This window comes from Euleptes europaea, chromosome 10 (assembly GCF_029931775.1).
Source record: "Euleptes europaea isolate rEulEur1 chromosome 10, rEulEur1.hap1, whole genome shotgun sequence".
In the NCBI taxonomy this organism is placed as follows: domain Eukaryota; kingdom Metazoa; phylum Chordata; class Lepidosauria; order Squamata; family Sphaerodactylidae; genus Euleptes; species Euleptes europaea.
In genome coordinates, this window is record NC_079321.1 from 12827339 (window position 1) to 12848667 (window position 21329).

Below are 21329 nucleotides of genomic sequence, written 5' to 3' on the forward strand. Positions count from 1 at the left end.
GTTGATTTTAAAGGTTTGTGAAATAGAAATCCAAGTTCCAAAAATTGTGTAAATAAGATAAATGATATGGTATATAAATTAGCCATTACACTGTGATAATGATATTTACAAGGCTGTAAGATATAACCTTGGATAACAGAGGAGAGGGAGAGAAGAGCATAAACATTACCTGTGAAATAAACTATAAAAGAACATGTTACTAAATAGTTTTGAAGCAAGATTTCTTTCAATAAGAAAGGCATTGCATATTCGAAGACTGGTCAGTGTAATTTAGAGGGTGACATGTTCTTTTGCCAACCAGTTTTATTCATGCTTAGCGCCTCTTAGGTCGTGTTTTTGGGGCAGACCTATTTAATATAAGGATAAAGCTTATCTAGCTACTAACAATGAAAATATTAGGTCCATGTATAGTACATCTTGAAGTTCTACAGGATATATTCTTAGCAACAATAGTAATGGGTTTGTAGATGTTGGTTGGTGAGCTAGTCCTAAGAGTAATTAGCCGATCTAGCCAATGCAATGTAAAGTCCCATCTCTGATGTCACAGGCTAACAATACCAATCAGAAAATTACTCTCTCCCTCCAAGTACCTGTTAATAACTCTGAACTACCATGACAACCAGTTGGTTCTATCCAAAATGGTTTTCTTTTATCTAAAAAGGGATAAAGTTTGGCAAAGTGGCCCACTGTTGAATGGGAATTAATGGGTTATTCTGATGTAACCCCGCGGGGTCCAAGAGCATAAAATCTCTAGGGGGGAACCTTATTTTAAATTTTAGGGTTTGTCACAACCTAGACCTCCTGTTTACCTTGACCTTTTAGAATAAATCTTTTCTTCCTCTTATTAAGAAGCTATTTTTGTATTGTTAGTTCAGTTTTGGCAGTGGAGTGTCTGAATTGTCATGTGTGGATTTTTGCAGTTCCGTTATGACAGAAGAGTAAGGCAGCATTTTCTTCAGAGAGGTGTTTTGTTAAACAAAATTGATTTATTTTTGCTTTAATTTAGGTTGCAAACTTGTTAGAGCAACTCAAACAATTTGAAGAGGATTTGATAAATAAAAATGAGGAAATATTGCACCTGAGTTTAAAGTTTGAAGTGGAAAAAAGTGATTATGTCTCCAAGATAATCCAGCTCCAAGAAGAAAATGCATACCTAAAAGTAGGTCTGATTTTTTTTAAAATTCCAGATCTATAACCCTGGCTTGCTTATTTTATTGAGCTATGGGGTTTGACTAGGATCTAGGAGACCTAGGTTGAAATTTCCACATTATCATGGAGAATTGCTGGGTGATGTTAGGCCAATGCCATATGTTCAGTGTGTTCAACTCTTTTCATTAGGAAAACACTGAAAAACTTCACACAAGTCAGAGTCCAGGGGATAGTGAATTGGCTCTTCTCCAGTTTCTCAAGTCCTTACAGGAAGAAAAGAATCAAGAAACAGACCATTTGAATAAGCAGATTGTGCAACTAGAACATGAGCTTGAAAGCTACAAGGAAAACAAGGTAACAAATGGAGGCTGGGCATTCTTTGATGACAAAATGTTAATATGTATCAGGATTTTGGTTAAAAAGAGTTCTGTTTTTATAATGGGAATTGGCATGTATGCATTTGATAATAATATTTAAAAGTGGGTGCAACACAACCAGGCCATCCACAAGAAGGGGAAGAGGTTGCTAAATATTCAGGGGACTTCCAAAGAAATACTGGGTTTCCAGTTAAGAGGGTCTTTCACAAAGCTTCTGACCTAATCCTTTTTACTCGAGATGCTAGGGATTGAACCTGGGCCCTTCTGGTGCAAAGCAGATGCGCTACCACTGAACCATGGACCCTCCCCATAGTTGCTTTAACACGATGTTTTATCTGCTACTTTAAATTCATTTTTGCTATTACATTCATCATTTTGACTTATTTATTGTTTTAGGGCAGGGTATTGCTTTTTTTTTGTCTTGAACAATTTTAACAGAAAATGTAGCCTAAAAGATTCCAAGTAAACAAAATGAAAGTGAGCTTCCAAATAAGGCACAAGATAGCAGCTCTGCGTATGCGAATGGCTTATCATAGCAACTAAGTCTCGGGTATTTTTTTGTTTTCAGGTGTTGGAAATGCAGATGTTTGAAACTGAGGACCTGAAATCAGTTATAGAACATCTTCGTGCTGATAAGGAACAACTGGCGAGGGATACATCAGAAGAAATAGAACAGCTCCATGGAGTAATTGAGAATCTTCAAAAAGAGCTCGAGCTTCATGAACCTGTTAGTGATGAAGCTAATGACAGCCAAGACAATTCTAATACCCTTGTACTAGAAGAGGAGGGAGAGAATCTTCAGAATGAATTGCAGAGCTCATCATCGAATTATCTGGAGAACAGTGACGGAGATGCCAGCTTTTTGCTCCTTCAGCCCAACCGGGAACAACTTTGTGGACAGCTAGAGAGAGTTTTGGCTGACAGAGAAACTTTGCAGCAACTGCTTGAAGAAAAAGAATCTCAGTTTGAAGTGGAGATAAAAAATCTAGAACAAAACCTTAAGAATGTTCAGGAGTCTTCTAGACAGTACTTCAGAGAACTGACAGACTTACAACTACAGTATAAAGAACTGCAGGAAGACTACAAGCAGTTGGAAATGCGCTTAACAGAAAGAAATACTGAAATAACAGTTGCTACTTCCTGTATTGAGGACCTTGAAGGTAAACTGAGAGAAAGGGAAGCAAAACTTTCAGAGAGAGACTTGGAGCTCCAGACTGTGTCAAAGAAGAAGGCAGAGCAAGCAGCTGAAGTACTGAGAGAAAAAGAAAATGTCGCGCAACTTGAAAATGAGCTCAAGGTCTTGGTGGGCACCCTGCATGACAAAGAGGCCGCTTATCAGAGTGAGATTAGTGAACTTAAAGCTGCTGCTACGAAACTTAGGTCTCAGACTGAGAAGACCATGGAAGAACTGGAAGCCCTGAGGTCTGAGAGAGCTCTTTTTCACTTACAGTTGAAATTGTCCGTGGAAGAGGACCAATATGATGATCAGAAAGAAACTGAACTTCATAAATTGATTCCAGAAGAAGATGCCTTTCAGCTTTCTTTAGAAACAGAGGAAGGGGGAGAAGAGGAAGAACTAAGCAACAAGCCACCAGTGTCGGTTAAAGTTTCTTATAGTGATAAACAGGTATGTAACACTCATAATATTTTTAATGTCACAGTAATGGTCAGAATGAAACGGGATAGGGTATTTTATTGAAGCTGGTTAAGGATAACTCATTTGTGCAGGGACTCGCAGTCAGGAAGCAATTCTAATTTACCGCCTGCCCCAATCAATCCATAGCTGCAATTTTAAACTGTCCTGCATTCTACCTTCCTGAAAGGTAGCACACTCAGCCCTCTTGGCTTGATCTAAATGGTCAGCCATTGTACACAAGGTGCTTATAAGACAGGGTGAGCTTGGATCCAGAAAATTTCATGCTGCAACATCCATCACGTTCATGACATTCATCATGTATATTCATGATAAATAGAGTGGTCCTTCCACATCTCTTGCAGTTTAAAGCACCTTTCTAAAACTGCAGTTTTCTCTCTTTGGGAAAGAAGACAGGGATGAATTAAAAGAAAAACCCCATAAAAATTCTCTAAAGTAAAAAAGTTTTGCCTCTTCCTGCTTTGACAATTAATGGCTAGATGTAATGCAGTACTCACTAATTTTTTTTTCTCGGATAATTTTTGTATTGCACAAAGCAGTTTATACAAATTGAAAAGGGCGTAACAAAGAAGTAAGAGGGGCAGTATCTTGCAGCTGTTCCGGGGGGTGGGGAGCTGTTCCAGGCATAAGGGACAGGAAGGTAAAAAGGGATCATTTGAGGGATCAGGAGATCCGAGAATGGTGAAGCAGGGGCAATGAAGATCATAATTCCAGAATTATCACTCTACTGTTGTGTGGTTTTATGTTAAGGCAAAGTACTGAACATTTGTACTGTTTTGCAGGAAAGAGATGTTCTAATGACTGATCTAAAGACCTCCAGCAAAAATCTTAATATTCAAGGTAAACATCTTGAAGAAATGCTTTTGATCGAGGAAGCAGGAACAACAAATTTAAAACCGCATGGTCAACAAAGATTGCAGCTTAATCAAACCCCAAATTCTTTGGTGTGCGGCTTAAACAATCTTTCACAAAGCATGCAGCTCACTCAACAAATACCAGCAAACTTCCAAAGGATGGTTATGGATGAGACTCTGTGGGACTCTCCTGAGATTATGAGAAAACAAAGTAATAGTGTGGAGCGCCAGGCAAGTGTTCATCTAACGCCCTTCTCAGAAGTTGATGATGTGCACAGCGTAGGTTTTGAAAGCATGAGTTCAGAGTCCTCGGTCATACACGCAGACTCCTCTGGATTGTTGAGGTGCTACCATTCCTATTCTGACAATCAAGAAACAGCAAACAGCCCCCCCTTCCAGTTTCCAGCATTCTCAGGACCTACCTTCTTGGACGCTGAATTCAACGGTGGGAAGGAAAACATTTCAGTAAGTGCTTATTTTATAAAGGCCCTTTCAAACACATAAAATTTCTCCATTGCACGTTGGTGTATTGCTGAGTCATGTGCCTTCAATAAGTTCCTATGGAAACTAAATGAGCAAAGAGTGAATAATAATTGGTATTGTGTCATAGTCACCAGTTTTGGTCACTTTGTCATGAATGCCAGCCAGTGAGGTAATTCTGGATTACACAGCAACATCCTTCAGTACCAGTTGTATGTAAGTCTTTATTTTATTTGTTTATTTTATTTGTTTATTTTAATTTTCTATATTTACAGTCCAACTTTCTCATGAGACTGAAGGCATATTTACACAGTGTAAGTCGAGAGATCTAATAAGCAAAATAATAGAAATAAGGTTACAGAAACCTGAATCAAAGCATAGAGTTTTGGAAGTAATTGTTGATTCAAGCTAAGCAAGGATGGCATTGCCTTCTATTAGCAGGGCTAATAGAATTTAATATGAGAAATGCTGACGTATAGTAGTTCAGATCAGAGCCAGCGTGGTATAGTGGTTAAGAGCGGCGGACTGTAATCAGGAGGACCGTGTTCGATTCCCCATTCCTTCACATGAAGCCTGCTGGGTGACCTTGGGCCAGCCATGGTTCTCTCAGAACCCTCAGCCCACGCGAGGCAGGCAATGGTAAACCACCTCCATTTAATGTCTCTTGCCCTGAAAACGCTACAGGGTGTCCATAAGTCAGCTGTGACTTGACGACACACACACACACAGTAGTTTAGTTATGAACTTTCTGTCGGGGCCAATCTTGTGATCTCAGGCCATGCAGACCACCTCCCCGTACAGGAGAGGATGTGGGTCTGCTGAGGATTGAAAGGGCAGGGAGGCGTGAGGAGGGAGCAGGCCTTCACTCCCATTTGGTTGGTTCAATATCACCATATACCAGCCCATCTGGTATTAGCACTGGTCGCTGGGGATTGGTTTGGCAACAGGTTCACTTGCAAAGTGACAAAACTCAAAGTCAGTCCTGGAGAGCTCCCTTGGGATGATGGGATGAAATGTGCTTTCTCCCTGCTGGTGCTGAGGTCACTTCCTCAATAGTATTGTTTGGCACAGTATTTGAACAGTGTATGTGTGAATAGATTGTAGCATTTTCCTTCAGTATAGTCAACAGTGGGGAGCATGGTCAGTTTCCAGTTGCTCACTGTATTTTGGAGGAGAACAATAATTTATATAAGGGTAAACCTTTCATAATTGGTAGGATAGATGAAGAAATTAATAGTGAGTCCTTAAAGGACAGGGAAAATGAAGTACTATTTTTCTTCTTTTGGTATATAACAGTTTACATATATTTGATAATCCATTTTTATATGTCTGTTGATGAATAGGCAAGAAATGGTGAAAACTTCACTCTGATGCCGTCTGAATTGCAAAATGATTTAAGATCAACTATGTCCAGGCTTGAGGGTGCAAGCACCGACTATGGCTGCCGTAAGTTAACTTTTGGGTTGTTTTGTTTGCTTGTTTTGCTTCCATGGGCCAGGTCAAATGTTGTTTGGACACTACTGTTCGGCCATAGATTGAAAGCCTTGAGTTTTGTATGCTCCTCTTTTTCTCTCTGAATTGGAAATGGAAAGTAATTCGAGAGCTGGAAGATCTTACACTTATTTTAATGGAAAATCCCTGTCGGGAGATCTTGTATATGTATCCCAAAGATTCCTGAACTCTTAATGTTTGGGGCACCAGGAGATTTTGCTGAACTGAAATTGAAGGGAAGCTGCTTCTTTTGCCCAAGTAGAAGTGTATATAGTTTCAGTCAGCTCCGAGAACAGTATGCAGGCATCTTCCTTTGTGCTACCTGCCCATTGTTTTCTGAGTAATAGTGACATGGGATTCCTCCATGTCGGTGGGTTGCATTTGAGAATCTTAATGCATCATTTACTTCCTTAGAATGATTGCTGCCCATATGTAGGGGGATCATTGCTCCATGGGGCATCCCACTATGGGTCTGGCGTATTCGTGTGCCCAAAATGGTAATTTAGGAATTGCTGGCTTAGACTGATGTTCTGAGTCATGAAGTTATTTGCTGTTTGCTAATTAAGACGTTGCGTTGTCTGCAATTAAAGTTAAAGACATTTACATTGCAATCCTAAGGAGAGTTACTCCAGTTTAAGCCCATTGAAATGAATGAGAGACTGGAGTAACTCTCCCTAGGACATTCCTGAAGGGGGGGTAGATAGGTGATGGCCGGGAATGACGCCACTGTGCCTCCTCCTCAGAGGCTCCCCAGCTGGAAAATACATGAATAATGTTCTTAAAAAAAACCCGCCACAGCGCAAAGGGGCGTTCCCAGGCCAAAACGGGATTGGATGCTGCCTAAAGGCAGCTCCGCCCCTGAGAACACCTGCGACCGCCCCCTCGGACACCGGCGCAGTTACTTGCTTCCAGGAATGCGGCAGTCCAAGGCCCACGCTGTTGCATTGCTCTTCAGGGGCTGGTGTAAGTGCCCCCTTGCCGGCATTGGTGCCACTTTGTATTATGCAAAGTGGCACGGACGCCAGCATAGGTGTCACACTGGCTCCTATGCAGCTGCGGCTCGCCCCATTCAGGATTGCATGGTTAGCGTCCATCTTAAATCTTAGTCTCTGTTCTAGATAGTCCAACCTTTAATGTTGTTTAAAATAGTTGGGGTTTGAGAACCAGTGCCTTAGGACAAATAATGGCAGGATGCTGGTTCCCCCCAAGAGGGAATTCCATTCCCGCTGGTTCTCTGTCCATAGTTTTAACATGGTTGCCACTTTGTTTTTTCAGGTACCAGTTCAGATTTAGTATTTCAACATAATAACGAAATTACAGAAAGGACAGTACACCAAGATGGCAACATCACGCAGTGTCTTGGAATGGTTGCAGATGTCACTCAACCAGGAATGAAAGACAGAGAAGTGTTTTCACAACAGATAAAGGTAATGTTCAAGAAGACTGCTGAATTCCTTTCTGCAAGGTCTAAAATAAAATACATTGATTAAATCAAGACAATATAAAGCATTGATTCAGTTTAATTCACTGACTTAAATCACATGGAATGATTACTTTAAATAGAAAATTCCATTTATTTTTCAAACATTTCCTCAACAAGAGGGTATTAATTCCTCTAGCCAAAGAAAAATATTAATTTAAAACTAAGTAAAACTTGCATTTTAAAAAAAATCTTGTCCTTCCACTAAGGATATCAAGACAGAATGTATGGTTGTCCCATCTTCCGTTTTATCCTTAAAATAACCCTGTGAGGCAGGTTAGACGGAGAAAAATCAACTGCCCCAAGGTGTTTCATAGATCAGTGGGGATTTGCACCTTGGTCTCTTGGTCCTAGTCTAACCACTTTGCTACAGCATTTTAAGAAAACAATATGCTTGGCTTGTTTTTTGATAGGGTTTCTTAAAACTTCCAGCAGTGATTGTTTTTTTGTAGACAAGGCCTTACCTAAATCTTGAAGTAGGAGGGCGGGACATGAGGGCAATCAGGACAGGAACGGTGTACCAGATCTTTCCCATTTCTTTTTTTACATGGCCTTTCTGCATTTCACCTTGAAGGTGAAATGCTCCAGCAGTATAGTAGAAACATCACAAAACACCCTCCCACCTTTGGTGATTCTCAGCGGAAGTTGCAAAGACATTCCCATTGTTTTCGCTTCAGTTATCCTTCTGGTTTGTCCTCACAACCCTGAGCTTCCCACATACTGCTATTTAATCCTATGGGCTGCGTGGCCCTCATGATTTTACTGATGATGTCATGAAAGGTTAGAAGTGATGCTACTACAGATCCTTGTAAATAAAAATCGTACTGGTTGCCACATCCAGTTGGATTAAATGACAAATAAGCAAATGAATCCAAGACTATGGGGGGGGGAGGATTTGGAAAATGGTGCCAAGAAGCAGCAACAGCCAGTGAAGCAAAAATGTCAAAGCTCCTGTGGGGGTATTTTTGGAGGTCAAGTTCCCAAATTTTCAGGGGATTTTCAAAAGACTCTCCTTGCATGAACCCCGGAGTTTGGTGAAGATTGGGTCAGGGGGTCCAATTTTATGGGGTCCTGAAGGGCTCGCCCCCTCCTTCTCCATAGTGAAGCATTGTTATAATGCTTCTCTATGGAGGAGAAGGGCCACCCCTTTGCAGTTATGGGTGCGAACTGCAACGTACAGTGCGAATTTGGTGACTACCTCAAAAAATGCCCCCCCCCCGAGAATTTTAAAAGTACTTACTTTTTATAGTCTGAAATGGCTGCTTCCTCTGCAAAGGATCGTGGGAAAACTCAGTTTCCCATGTATGCTTGCAATAGGCCTGCAAGCATTGTCTTTTTAGCTCCACTTTTCTGCCAAAAATTGGCTCTGAAAGTGATTTAAAACAAAGCCCCATTAGGTCTCAGCTAAAATACCATTTCATAAGGTACTCAAGGGAAGGAGTCCTCGGTTCAGGTATGATGGGCGGATACTCACTTGCCACTGCTTTTTCATTTGGCCTCACTGATGGCCAGGTGGCAGCTGGAAGGAGAAGCTCAGAGTCTCAAGCGGAGCTGGATCCAGGCACAAGGAAGGGAGGTCTGGCTGCTGGCTCTTCTGAGATGTTTTCATCTCTGAGTAATTAGTTTGCCAAATAGGATGGATTATACAGAGGGAATAGAGTATTGGACTAGAATCCTAGGAGACCTGGGTCTCCACTTCTACCAAGAATCCTAGGAGACCTGGGTTTGAGTCCCCACTTCTTCCAGGGAAGCTTGCTGGGTGTCCTTGGCCAGTCACTTTCTCTCAGCCCTAACCTACCTCACAGGATAGGGGTTGTGAGAAAATGGAGGAGGAAAGAACAATGCTCCAAGCAGCTTTGAGCCCATGCATTGCATTGCATTTTCCTGGAAAGTGGTGTCCTTAATTGTTTAAGGTTTTCAAGCAATGCTGTCATGAATGCAAAGGTCCTCTGTGTTCTCATAATGTTAGCAAACTGCAAGACACGAAGACTGGTAGTGAATTTCTTGGTGAGTTGGCTAATTTTTTTTTTTTTTTTGCGTTCTTCCAGAACTTGCTGAAGATGGTATATGAAGAAAGCTGCAATATACTGGTTTTGTCCGAAAAAAGCTTGCCTGGTAAGGAGGAAAAAAATGTCCCACAGGCTCCCCTAATGGAGGGATTGCAGAAAGACAGCCTATCCTTGCTTGATGCAGTACAGTCATTGAAGCGTTACCTTGGCGCAGTGCCAGATAAAGATGACAAGGTACAGTGGCACATCATTAAATAATTTCTGTCCTGTTCTCTCCACCCAGAGATGCTTGTGGTGAAAGCCAGCATGGTGTAGTGGTTAAGAGCGATGGTTTGGAGCGGTAGAGTCTGATCTGGAGAACCGGGTTTGGTTCCCCACTCCTCCACAGGAGCAGCGGAGGCTCATCTGGTGAACTGGATTTATTTCCCCACTCCTACATACGAAGCCAGCTGGGTGACCTTGGGCTAGTCACCCTCTCAGCCCCACCTACCTCACAGAGGGTGTCTGTTGTGGGGAGGGGAAGGTGATTGTAAGCTGGTTTGAATCTTCCTTAAGTGGCAGAGAAAGTCGGCATATAAAAACAACTCTTCTCCTCCTCCTCCTCCTCCAGTAATGGCACATTATAGTCACTTAAAAAACCATCTTCAGTAGCCTGTGGATGTTATATTTGTTTGACAGTGTTACTTAAGCTGTGTTAGTTCGGGTATTGAAGACTTTGCCTCCCAGATCCTGCAGAAGGAGGCTGATCTGAGAAGACGAGTTGTCAAGGCAGTTGGGGGCCATTGATGCTGCTTGGTTCTCTGATCAAGCACATGGGTCAGGCAGACAGCCATGACACCACAGAATGGAGACAGGAGAAGTTGTACCATAAAAGGGAACTGCGGCTGCTATAGGCCTAAGTGGTTCTTGTCACAGAACTCCCGATGATTTCTTGTTTAGGTGCTTCGTATGGATGAATGTGTGTATGCGTGTATGTATAAATACGTTGGCAAGCTGGTTTCTCTGGCCATCCATGTAATGGTTCAGGGAGTGAAATAGGGCTGTGTTTTGGACAGGATGTACGTGGATGGCTGGAACAATGTAGAATGGAGTGTAAGGTCTCCTTGTCTGATGAGAAAGCATGAACATAGCAGAACTCAGGTGAAAACCTGTGGGGTTTTTTTGTTTCGTTTTGTTTCTTTAAAGGAACATTCATCTGCTTTTTTTGACTGGAGAGGAGAACTACTTCAGGCCGTCCAGTGCGTGTTAGAAAAGGAGCGGAACATGTTGCAGAGCTACTTGCAGTCACATTTTTGCAATTCTGGATCTGGAGACGAAGGATCACTGGTAGAAAAGCTGGAGCATATAGCAGAACAGCAAGTACGTCAGTCATATTCTTAGTGGTTTTGACAAGGCACTGTGTGCGCTTCCTTCATTTTAAGTTTTTCAGAGTGTTTTCATGTTCTGGACTGTTAAGACAGATGCATTCATTCAGAAGCAAAAGGGCTTTACAGTACTTGTTTGACTGCCACTATCCTTCCATACATGATTTTCAGTGACCCTCATATATACACTAGGCATTGTGGGGAGGGGCCGTGGCTCAGAGGTATAGCATCTGCTTGGCATGCAGAAGGTCCCAGGTTCAATCCCCGGCATCTCCAGCTAAAGGGACTAGGCAAGTAGGTGATGTGAAAGACCCCAGCCCGAGACCCTGGAGAGCAGCTGCCTGTCTGAGTAGACAATACTGACTTTGATGTACCAAGGGTGTGATTCAGTATAAGGCAGCTTCATGTGTTCATGTGCATCTAAAATTCAGAACCTTTACCAAGTAAACCAAATTTTGCTCTTAAGGATTCATGTCAGCTCTTAAGGATTCATGTCAGGCCCAGCTCCTGATCCTTTTTAAAGAGATTCTCTCCCTTTCACGTTCAGATGTAAACCTTAACTTGTGAGATCCTTAAATTTGGTTGCCTTTAAATAAAACAATACATTTGGACTTTTGAAAGTACATTTTGAGATCTGAAGTGCCCTTACTTTTGTTTCAGGAACGGCAGCAAAAGGTAGTTCTGGAGCATCTTTTGTCTTCAGACAGAAACAGCTTGCTTACTGAAATACAAGACCTTCAAGCTCAGTTGCGACTGATGCATCTTCAAAACCAGGAAAAGCTGCAGCAACTCCAAGAGACTCTTATTAATACAGAGAACCATGGAAGCAAGCAGGAACACCAGCTTCGAAGGCAAGGTAGTATCTCGTGGAAGTTCAATGGACATTCTTTACTGTTCACTTCATTGTGTCATTTGACTGGAAAACATAAAACAAGTACAGAAGGCTGTGACCAGTCTTTGTTTTATAAACACTTAATGTTTAAAAAAGAAAAGAAAAAAATGAATAAGTAGCAGTGCTTAGAGTTACCATTCATATGGTAATATGTATAAAGTGAGTGTGTCATTTAAGAATGAATGTAAAGTGTGGTTTCAGAGGGTAGCCATGTTGGTCAGTAGTAGAACCAGCTAGATTCGAGTCTTGGTAGCACCTTAGAGACCAACAAGATTTTCAGGGTATGAGCTTTCGAAAGTCAAATCACGTCCCCAAAAGATTGAGCTCTTACACAAAACCACCACATATGTGAAAAATCAGCATTTGGTTGATCACAGAATCAGCAATTGTTAGCCAAATTGCTCGGTTATGGATATTTATATGGGGGAATTAGCAAATCAATAACCGGCAATGGGCATAACCTCAGGATCTAAGCCTGTGATTACTAGAGTCCATACCGTGACCCTCAACAATAAGGCAAAGCCAGTGGATTTAGTTAAAAGGTGTTTACTTGGTTATATGTTCACACACAAACAAAACAGATTCTTACAAAACACACACAGAGTCTAGAGAATAAAAGGTGGTAGAGTAGAGACATTCGCCAATGTGGCCGGTTTCCCTTTGAAGAGGGGTAATACTACACCTGATCCTGTAGAGGGGACGTCCAAGGTTCCATGCGGCTAAAGGAGGGGGAAGGGGTAGGGATTCCTGTGGCTTAACGAGGCTGGAGAGCTGTGTGGTCTGGCATTGCTTACCCAGACCGACAGAGTAACAGCAAGTGTGGGGGAGAGAGCGAGCTTATGGATGAGAGCGACTCCAGTTATACTTTTTCTGGGGGTAGGGGAGTTGGGTTTACCCCCTCGTGGTTCCCAAGGCAAACAAAGACCGACAAAGAGACCTTAATGGTCAGTTGCTAAGGTGGGGCGATGATCAATTTAGAAGGGCTAGCTAAACCTATTGACTGTGCACATTCCAGGAGGATTGGGAGGCTTCAGTAGATAAAACAAAGAATGAATGTTGCTCAATGTTGCGTCCGGGTGACACATTCCTTTGACGCCTGAGGTGCAATCTCTGGCTGCTGCTATCTCGAAGGCTTCCGATGAGCCATTAAGTATGCAAAAGGAGGGGTAGTGTTGGGGGGAAGACTGCTTACATGTCAGGTCATCTCTTGCGAAATGACAGCTGCTGGAGACACAATCTGGGCACAGAGAAAGAAAATGGATTCCCTCTGGTTCTTTCTCGCTAGTACGGGAGCCTCTGTCCATAACGTCTGGGCTTGACTTCCGTCTAGAGTGGCAGGGACATGTGCCTCCAGGTAGCACAGGCTTGGGGAAGGGCCACTGCTTGGCTACACAATGACTGGTACAATTTTTATAAATCCTAGCAAGTCTAACAGGTGCTATATGTCATTGATGTAACCTTTTTACTTACGTTTTCTCTAAAAAGAGTACACTCAGAAAAAGAACAACCACCTGTAAAAAGATAGGACCAAACCCTTGGGTTTATACTAGAACCCAGGGATTGTCTCAATTTTTTTAATATAACTTGGAGCCTTCTGATGGTCTTTCTCCCATAGGAAAGGGATAATGGTACCTAAATTTCTTTGTGAAAGACAAGATTTAGATTTGTTCAGCTCACTCCCCAACACTCTCCTTTTAATAATAAAGCTTTTCATTTGCCAATACTGGAACTGAAGGATGCTATTCCTACTACATTGACTTAAACCTCATAAGACAATACTTTAGTATCTTTCATCAAGTCACAGTAGTGATCGAACAGCATCTGTCCATCATTTAAACTGAAACCCTGAACAGCCTGTTTTAGAGGCAAGCTAATTTAACTGCAGAAGGTAAAGCTGATGTTTGGGGGACTAATTTATGTCATAAATTTTACTTATCCTAGATCCGGGGTCCCCAACTTTTTTGAGCCTGCAGGCACATTTGGAATTCCGACATGGCAGGCGCAGCAACAAAACGTCAGTCACAGAATGGCTGCCGCAGGAGGCGGAACCAGCCACAAAATGATTGCCACAGCTTAACTTCAGTAACAGTGCAGATTCTTGTGCTGTGGTGGCAGCTGTTGTAAAAGCAACATTTTAAAAAATCTGCACAGCCAATCAAATCTCCAATAGGGCAAAAGCCAATAGGCACAGCCAATCAAATCTCCAATAGGGCAAAATCTCCAATAGGGCAAAAGCCCTACCTGGCCCCGCCCACTTCCTAAAAAATTTGGTGGGTGTGAGAAAAGGTGTTGGTGGGCACCATGGTGTCCATAGGCACCACTTTGGGGGGGCCCTGTCCTAGATTAATAAAATAGTATCTATAACTATAGATTCTTGAGTATAAAACTTCTGTCTTTCAATATTTTTAACACCCTGTCAAGGAATAGTTACTGCCGATTGTTCAATTGCACTACTGGATTTGACTGACCACAAAACCTGCCTGAGCCATGGAAAGGGGCTGTGGCTCAGTGGTAGAGCATCAGCTTGGCATGCAGAATGTCCCAGGTGCAATCCCCGGCATCTCCAGTTAAAGGGACCGGGCAGGTAGGTGATGTGAAAGACCTCTGCCTGAGACCCTGGAGAGCTGCTGGCGGTCTGAGTAGACAATACTGACTTGAATGGACCAAGGATCTGATTCAGTATAAGGCAGCTTCATGTGTTCATGTGTTCAATCTGCTAACCAAAGTAGCTTTGCAGCATAATAATGATAAAACAAGTTGGGGGTTGCTAAGTCCCCCCTTGCCTCCATTTTTCTTGAGCTTGTCTCCAATCAATTCATGATGGTTTAAAAAAAAAGTTACTTGGAATTTATTTTATAGAGTTTTAAAACTTTTTAAAACTTTTTTTTTCAGTTGAACTACTTGAATATAAACTTCAGCAGGAGAAATCCATCGCAAATGACTTGCAGGCTTCTCTAAAAAGTGAGCAAGAAAAGGCCTCCGAGATGCACAAGCTTCTGAAACAGGAACACGCTGCAATAATGAACCTGAAACTGGATCTCTCTGAAAGCAAGAAAACAAATGAGAAGTTGCAAAAGGCTTTACAGGATCTCCAGAACGAAGTAATCAAGTACAGGTAAGGCTTTGCGGTGGGTTCTGCACAACCAGGTTGTGCTTTGAACAGTCTTCTGCTACGTTTTCATTAAAAAAAATGTTTATTGTGAGGTGGTTCTTTGCTGTCTTTGCTGTCTGTATATTATTTGGGTAATTCATACCCAGCTTTTCTCCTACAAAGAGTATCGATAGCACTTGTCAACAGAGGATGAGAAAATTCAATAACTGCAATAAAATCAGAAATAATAAAAAGTAAAAACAAATAGGTACTAAAAGCAGTAGAGCAGTAATCTAAAGTAGTCCATTTAAAAATCACTTAAAAGCAGCAAATACAGCATAATAGTAATCCAAAAACATTATTACAGCACTCTAGACTTGAGTGTATGTTCATCTGATTTCAAAGGCCATCCAAAGAGACAGCTGTTAAGCTGTGCTAGAAGGCCAAGAGAAGAAGAAGAGTAGGCTTTTATATGCCGACTTTCTCTACCACTTAAGGGAGACTCAAACTGGCTTACACTCACCTTCCCTTCCCCTTCCCACAGCAGACACCCTGTGAGGTGGGTGGGGCTGAGAGAGCTCTAACAGCTGTAACGTGCCCAAGGTCACCCAGCTGGCTTCGTGTGTAGGAGTAGGGAAACAAATCCAGTTCACCAGATTAGCCTCCGCCGCTCATGTGGAGGAGTGGGGAATCAAACCCGGTTCTCCAGATCAGAGTTCATCTCTCCAAACCACCGTTCTTAACCACTACACCATGCTTTTCCACCCTTTTCCAGGTGAGGAATAATTGCACAATCTAGGGGCAGTGAATGAATAGATCCTGTCATAAGTGGCAGCCAACCTCATCTCTGATAGGGCAGACTCTTGCAGCAGAACACCACGGTTGATTTCAAGTTCCAGACAAGTTCATATGAGTAGTTACAGGTACTTTGGACACAAACTATTTAGGGTTTTGAAGTTCAAACCAGCACCTTAAATTGAGCTTTGAAACAAATTGAGAGCCAGTGTAAACACCAAAGCACTGAGGCAATGTGTCCATTCAAGTGGGTAGCTATTAGCACCATGGCAAAAGGAAGGGCATTCCACAGGCAAAGTGCTACTACTGACAGTCCTGTCGCTGTTAAGCCGCCTGAGCAGCTCTGCAGGGTTGATCAGGCCACACGGATTGTTAGAGTCAGTGAGATCTTATTCCTTCTTTTGCTGAACAGACTTACTGCCCCCCCACACAAACCACAAAGGCTACTAAGATTTATTGAGTGCAGTGTAGTGATTACACATAGACAGAAGAGTAGCTAATAATATAGAATTCACTCAGGGTTTATTCAGCCCACACAGATAGGCCGTGCGCTGCCTGAAATTGTATGTCAGGGTTCACTCACACTGACGTTAAACACGACATAGAAATCTTACCCATGTTGGCTAGGGTGATGAGAAGAACAATGTGGAGATACTCAGTTTGCTCAGGAGACACAGATCCCATCCTCTCTTCCTTGCTGGGGTGTGTACCAGATTTTATATTCCTAGTTTTCAGCTCTCCCACCCCTAATTGATTATTGATCTGGGTCACTCAGCAGAGGAGCAGTAGGTATTTCTGGGGAGAGTCATCTCCTGGAATTTTCTCCCGACATCTGGCATAATTCATTGTTAGAGGCTAAGCTGCCCTGTTCTTTGTCATCCCTGCCACAGTGTGGCGCCAGAGAAGGGTCTTATTGAACACTGTATATGCAGTGTGCCTTACTCCTATGTTACTTAAACATGTCTGTGTCCTTGATAATAGCTGAGAGCAACACGCCTTGGTAATGTTAAATCAGACCTTTTACACAGAAGGAACAGTGCAGGGCATAATCAGGCCTGAAGCATCAAAAATGGCTGTGCTTTGGTTCACAGTAACTTAGCTCAGAGCTCTCACACCAAGGTTGTCTCCAGTACCAACGATCCACAAGTGAAATGTATAACTTTTGTATTTTTCAGTTCCGCGCTGGAAAGCAAAGAGAAAAGTATGACAGCTGTACATCAAGACTTGCAGAATGAGCGCCTTAAAGAAAAAGAGCTACAGGCTATGTTGGATGAACAGCAGCATCAGCATAAGATAAAAGAGGATGAAAAATCAAAAGCAATAGAGGTAAATATATGAAAATGGCAGACCTCTGAGGTGCTGAGGCTTTTACATTGCTTTCTTCCATTTATCCAAAGGAATACATTGCTCCAAGGAAACCCGAATTCATCAGTCGGAATAAACAGTGAAAAATAAATAAATGCATAATGGATTGATTTAGCATTTTCTTTAATTACATTTTTGTATCGGGATGGGTTAAAATTAGAGTGCACAAATTCCGTTCGACTCACGAAAAAGTGAGCTCAGCATTAGTGAGCTCAGAAAAATGTTTACAGTTTCGTAAGAGTTCTCTTTTGGCTTCTTGTGTGAGTGCATGCTCATGGTGCTGTGCGCTTGAGCATATTTCTCCCAGGGAATTGCAAGGAAGAAAATTTGTTTCTTCCTGTTAAGTGTATTTTATTGTCATTGATGTGTTGTATTATTAGTATTATTATGGCATGTTGTTGTGGAAGGGTGGGAAACGTGTAGAAAGAAAAGTGGAGGAGGGTTATTTTTTTTAAATTATTTTTGTGGGTTTTAGTGCTGTTGTACCTTGGAGCAGAAAGCATTCAACCAGGCATATTGTCAGATATGGCCAAATAGAAGAATGTCTTTTGTTTTTGCAGACAGACAAGGGGCAGGTGGAAAATCATCAGATGGGAAGCAGTGCCAATTTGACCTCATGAGACTAGAGTACTGGTGATTCTCATGCCAGGGCTACATAGAACGAGTTACCAGAAGCACATGGCATGGTTTTGCAGAGGCTTTGCAAAGATTGATTATCCCAGACCAGGTTCTTGACAGAGTCCTTGACCTGTGGCTACATTCAGCGTGTTTTTTGTCTAGTAGCCTTCTCTTTTGAACACCCATGCTCAATGCCCTGTCAAAGGTGGCAGGCAGAAACCTCTGGGGATAGAGAGCCTGTATCGATAGCACAGGGCAATGGCATTAACTTGGGCCTGTTGTCTTTAGTTACTAGAGCCAAACCCAGCTGATGCTCACTGTTTGGAAGCTTAACAGTAATCAGGTACAATCTAGAAATTTATTGAATGCTTTGGCCAGTTATATGGCATTAATCAGCAACAGATGCGATACTGTGAACAAGTCTTGCAGCAACAGTGGGAGATTTTTCTTGCATCCCTCCCACCCTAGGGATCTGGACAGCAGTAGCATGGATTCAATATGAGCACGTAAAGCGTTACATGTTGGCTGTCGGTAGCATGCTGAGTGCTTTAAACTGCCTACTATTAATGCTACCGTTCTGGAGGAGCTTTCATTCGGGGCTGCTACCAGTCATAGATTCATCAGCAAGCAGGATCTCCAAGCTAGGGGCATGATTAGCGAGTGACTGGGTCTTTCACAAGGCTTGAAATAGCACTGCAATCAGGTCTATTTGTTGTGTTCAACTCACATTCAATGTCTTACAAGGCTCAGATGTGTCAATCGCTGTGTTCTGACCCCAAGCCTTTCTCTATTACTTGTGTATTTAGAAAAAGAAGCCACCCCTTAATTTTATTAATCAAGGTTGATATGTTTTGGGGGTAGCGGAATTACTGATTTACTTGCCGCCTAACACTGGACAAAATGGGCATGTCACAATAAATCCAGGGTTGTTGTTTGTTTTTTTTAATCTCGGATTTATCAAACTATCAATCTGTAGTTCAAAAAGTGCTTTTCAAATTTAATTTGTAAAGTGGAATTCTCAGCTGGTGTTACCCTCCTGTAATGTCTTATGGCTAGATTGTAATAACTTAATGGCAAATTGGCTGGTCACCTAAATTAGTTTCTTAAAATACAGATGTAATGCAAGTGAATTTCTCTTTCTGTTGAACAGGAGTTGCAGGCTGCCTTGGAGCTACAGTGCATTCAAAACAACCAATTGTCCGTGGCTCTAGAGCACGAGCAGGCTGCAAACAGCAACCTTCACAAAGAACTTAAAATTGAGCATTCTCGCTGCGAGGCCTTGTTGTCCAGAGAACAGAATAAGTCACTGGAACTGCAGAAAAATATAGAAGCTGAGAAGAGCCGCAGTTTAGAGCTTTCAAGCTCTTTGAACCATGAGCGTGTTTTAACAGAACAGCTGAGCAGGAGAATAAATGAATGTGGGTCTTGTAAGCATAAAGATTCATTGCAAGAACTGCAAGCACAGTTGTCTCTAGAGCGGTCCCATGCCAGGGAACTGGCAGCCATAATTGAGAAGACCCAACAGCAAGCTCTTGATTCCATGAGACAGATGGATAAAAAGCAAATGTGTGAAGAACCTGAGAGAGAACAAGACCTCTTCAGCAGCTTACAGATTACACAGGCGTCGTTGCAAAATCAAAAGCAGGACATTATCCATGCCTTGGAGATAGAGAGGGGAAAAGAGGTCCAAATGAAGAGGGATTGGGATCAACTGCAGGCAGTCCTCAGATCCCTCAGGGATCAGGACAACATGGCCGAACAAGGAGCAAGAGAAACAAAGCAAGAGCAACGAAGGGCGTTGGACAAACTAAAGGAACTTCAAAAAGCTAAAGAAAGTCAGGTAAAAAAAAACATGGGATTTCTTTCTGGTTTGTAACCAGTACATAATAAATGTCACAGAACCTGTTGATTTTATACAGTAATCCAGACAATCTACCCTATGAAACAGCAACCAACAAGAGGTTTTGTGAGTTGTGTGTGACACATCTTGGCTATTTACTATAGGGCGTTTATTATTTTCTTTAGTCAGATACTTTTACCCGGCTTATCTCCCCACTGGGAACTCCTAGCAGCATACAACATTTCAACGACTTTGTCCACATGTTTGCATGGAGTGCTGCAGCCCATTTATCAGAGATAAGCGGTTTGCTGTTTTAAAATGGTCATAAATCCATGATTACTTATCTAAGTCAAGATCCCCCTTCCCAGCTTTGCCACTTGGCTCTCTTCAGCTTAGTTGCAGCCTTCAGTTTCACACCTGAGATATGTCAATACAATTAGAGGTTTGAGCGAGTTAACATGTGCACAAGTAAATGTCAAAAAAAAATCCCATTTCCACGGTCACTGTGCAGTCCCCCATGGTTGCTGTGGGGAGAGGGTCCCTTCCCTTCAGTTTCTTCTTGGTTACTGTGAATAGAAGATGTGTTGGAGCTTGCTGCTGCTGTTTACTCGGAGAAAACGATTTCTCCCGGCAATGGCTCGGAAAGCCTTATTTGGGAAGGGGCTGTGGCTCAGTGGTAGAGCATCTGCTTGGCATGCAGAGGGTCCCACGTTCAATCCCTGGCATTCCCAGTTAAAGGGACTAGGCAAGTAGGCAATGTGCGAGACCTCTGCCTGAGACCCTGGAGAGCCGCTGCTGGTTTGAGTAGACAGTACTGACTTTGATGGACCAAGGGTCTGGTTCAGTAGAAGGCAGCTTCATGTGTTAGTGTGTTCAAAATATGCTGGTTGTGGCTGAAAGGTGGCTCAGGGTGATGACAATCAGAAACGCCCAGGGCGTAAACAATGCACTCCAGAGGTGAGGGGTGATAGAGCTTCAAGGCTGAATGTGGCATTTTCAGGGAGGGCCCCTAGCGGCCAGTAGTACTCGCTGTACAGGACAAAATAAATTAGAGGCATTCATGCACAGCATGGGTTCTATCAGTTCTGTCTTTGGACCTAAGGAGAAAGAAGCAATGGGGACACAGGCAGCTGGAGCCAGTGCTTGATGCAGGGTGCGACTGACTTAACGTCAGTTTGTAGTCAATCCGAACTGCCTATGAAGAAGTGAGATGAAATTTAAACGTGGTCATAAAGCACATCATAATAATGGGGAGGTATCCAATTGCTCTGTGAATAAAGATACACAAAGCAAAGTCAGAACTAGAGAGGATAAGGGAAGTAAGCCCTATACTGAGGTGTCCCGAGGACTCCATCCCCTCACATTAGTGATTCAACTGATAGGGATTCTGTTCATTCAGTTTCAGATATTGCAATTGAAGAGGATATTCATCTGGTTTCAGAGGCAGTGGACCAGCAGCCTTTGATAGTTCCTTAACATATGAGAGAGAGAAAAGAGTTTTTATGGACAAGCGCAGCCTTCGGTTGCCTGTGACCATGCCTGCTATGGAAGGAGGCGTTGTGAATGAGGCAGAGCACCTGATTATCATTGCGGGCATTAATTCACCCTGTAATTTGTCCCATCCTTCATGCTTTGACTATGAGTGAAACTATGTTTCCACTCCATGTTACAGAGACAGATGGCATCACACACATATGGATCCAAGTCTTACATCCATGTTCCACAGTGTTTGCCTTAACAGGAAATGAGATGTATATTGGACTCTTTTAGAGCCTTCCTCTCCAGTTTTCAATAAGAATGCCCATGCTAATGAGGTGTCTTAACACTGGTAGCAGTGGTGTTTCAGGTCAGAGTCATCAGAAGTGACATC

The 21329-nt window shown here is 42.5% G+C and overlaps 1 protein-coding gene across 1 annotated transcript in view; it reads left to right on the top strand.

The window, feature by feature from the left end:
• Nucleotides 1-21329, top strand: part of PCNT (pericentrin) — a 72955-nt gene that overhangs the window by 37600 nt on the left and 14026 nt on the right. The window contains exons 26-37 of the mRNA XM_056856853.1: nucleotides 1007-1159; nucleotides 1339-1503; nucleotides 2095-3153; nucleotides 3963-4499; nucleotides 5858-5960; nucleotides 7281-7432; nucleotides 9534-9728; nucleotides 10680-10853; nucleotides 11519-11714; nucleotides 14643-14865; nucleotides 16812-16962; nucleotides 18770-19459. Coding sequence (XP_056712831.1) covers nucleotides 1007-1159; nucleotides 1339-1503; nucleotides 2095-3153; nucleotides 3963-4499; nucleotides 5858-5960; nucleotides 7281-7432; nucleotides 9534-9728; nucleotides 10680-10853; nucleotides 11519-11714; nucleotides 14643-14865; nucleotides 16812-16962; nucleotides 18770-19459 — 3798 coding nt within the window. The remainder of the gene's footprint in view (nucleotides 1-1006; nucleotides 1160-1338; nucleotides 1504-2094; nucleotides 3154-3962; nucleotides 4500-5857; nucleotides 5961-7280; nucleotides 7433-9533; nucleotides 9729-10679; nucleotides 10854-11518; nucleotides 11715-14642; nucleotides 14866-16811; nucleotides 16963-18769; nucleotides 19460-21329) is intronic.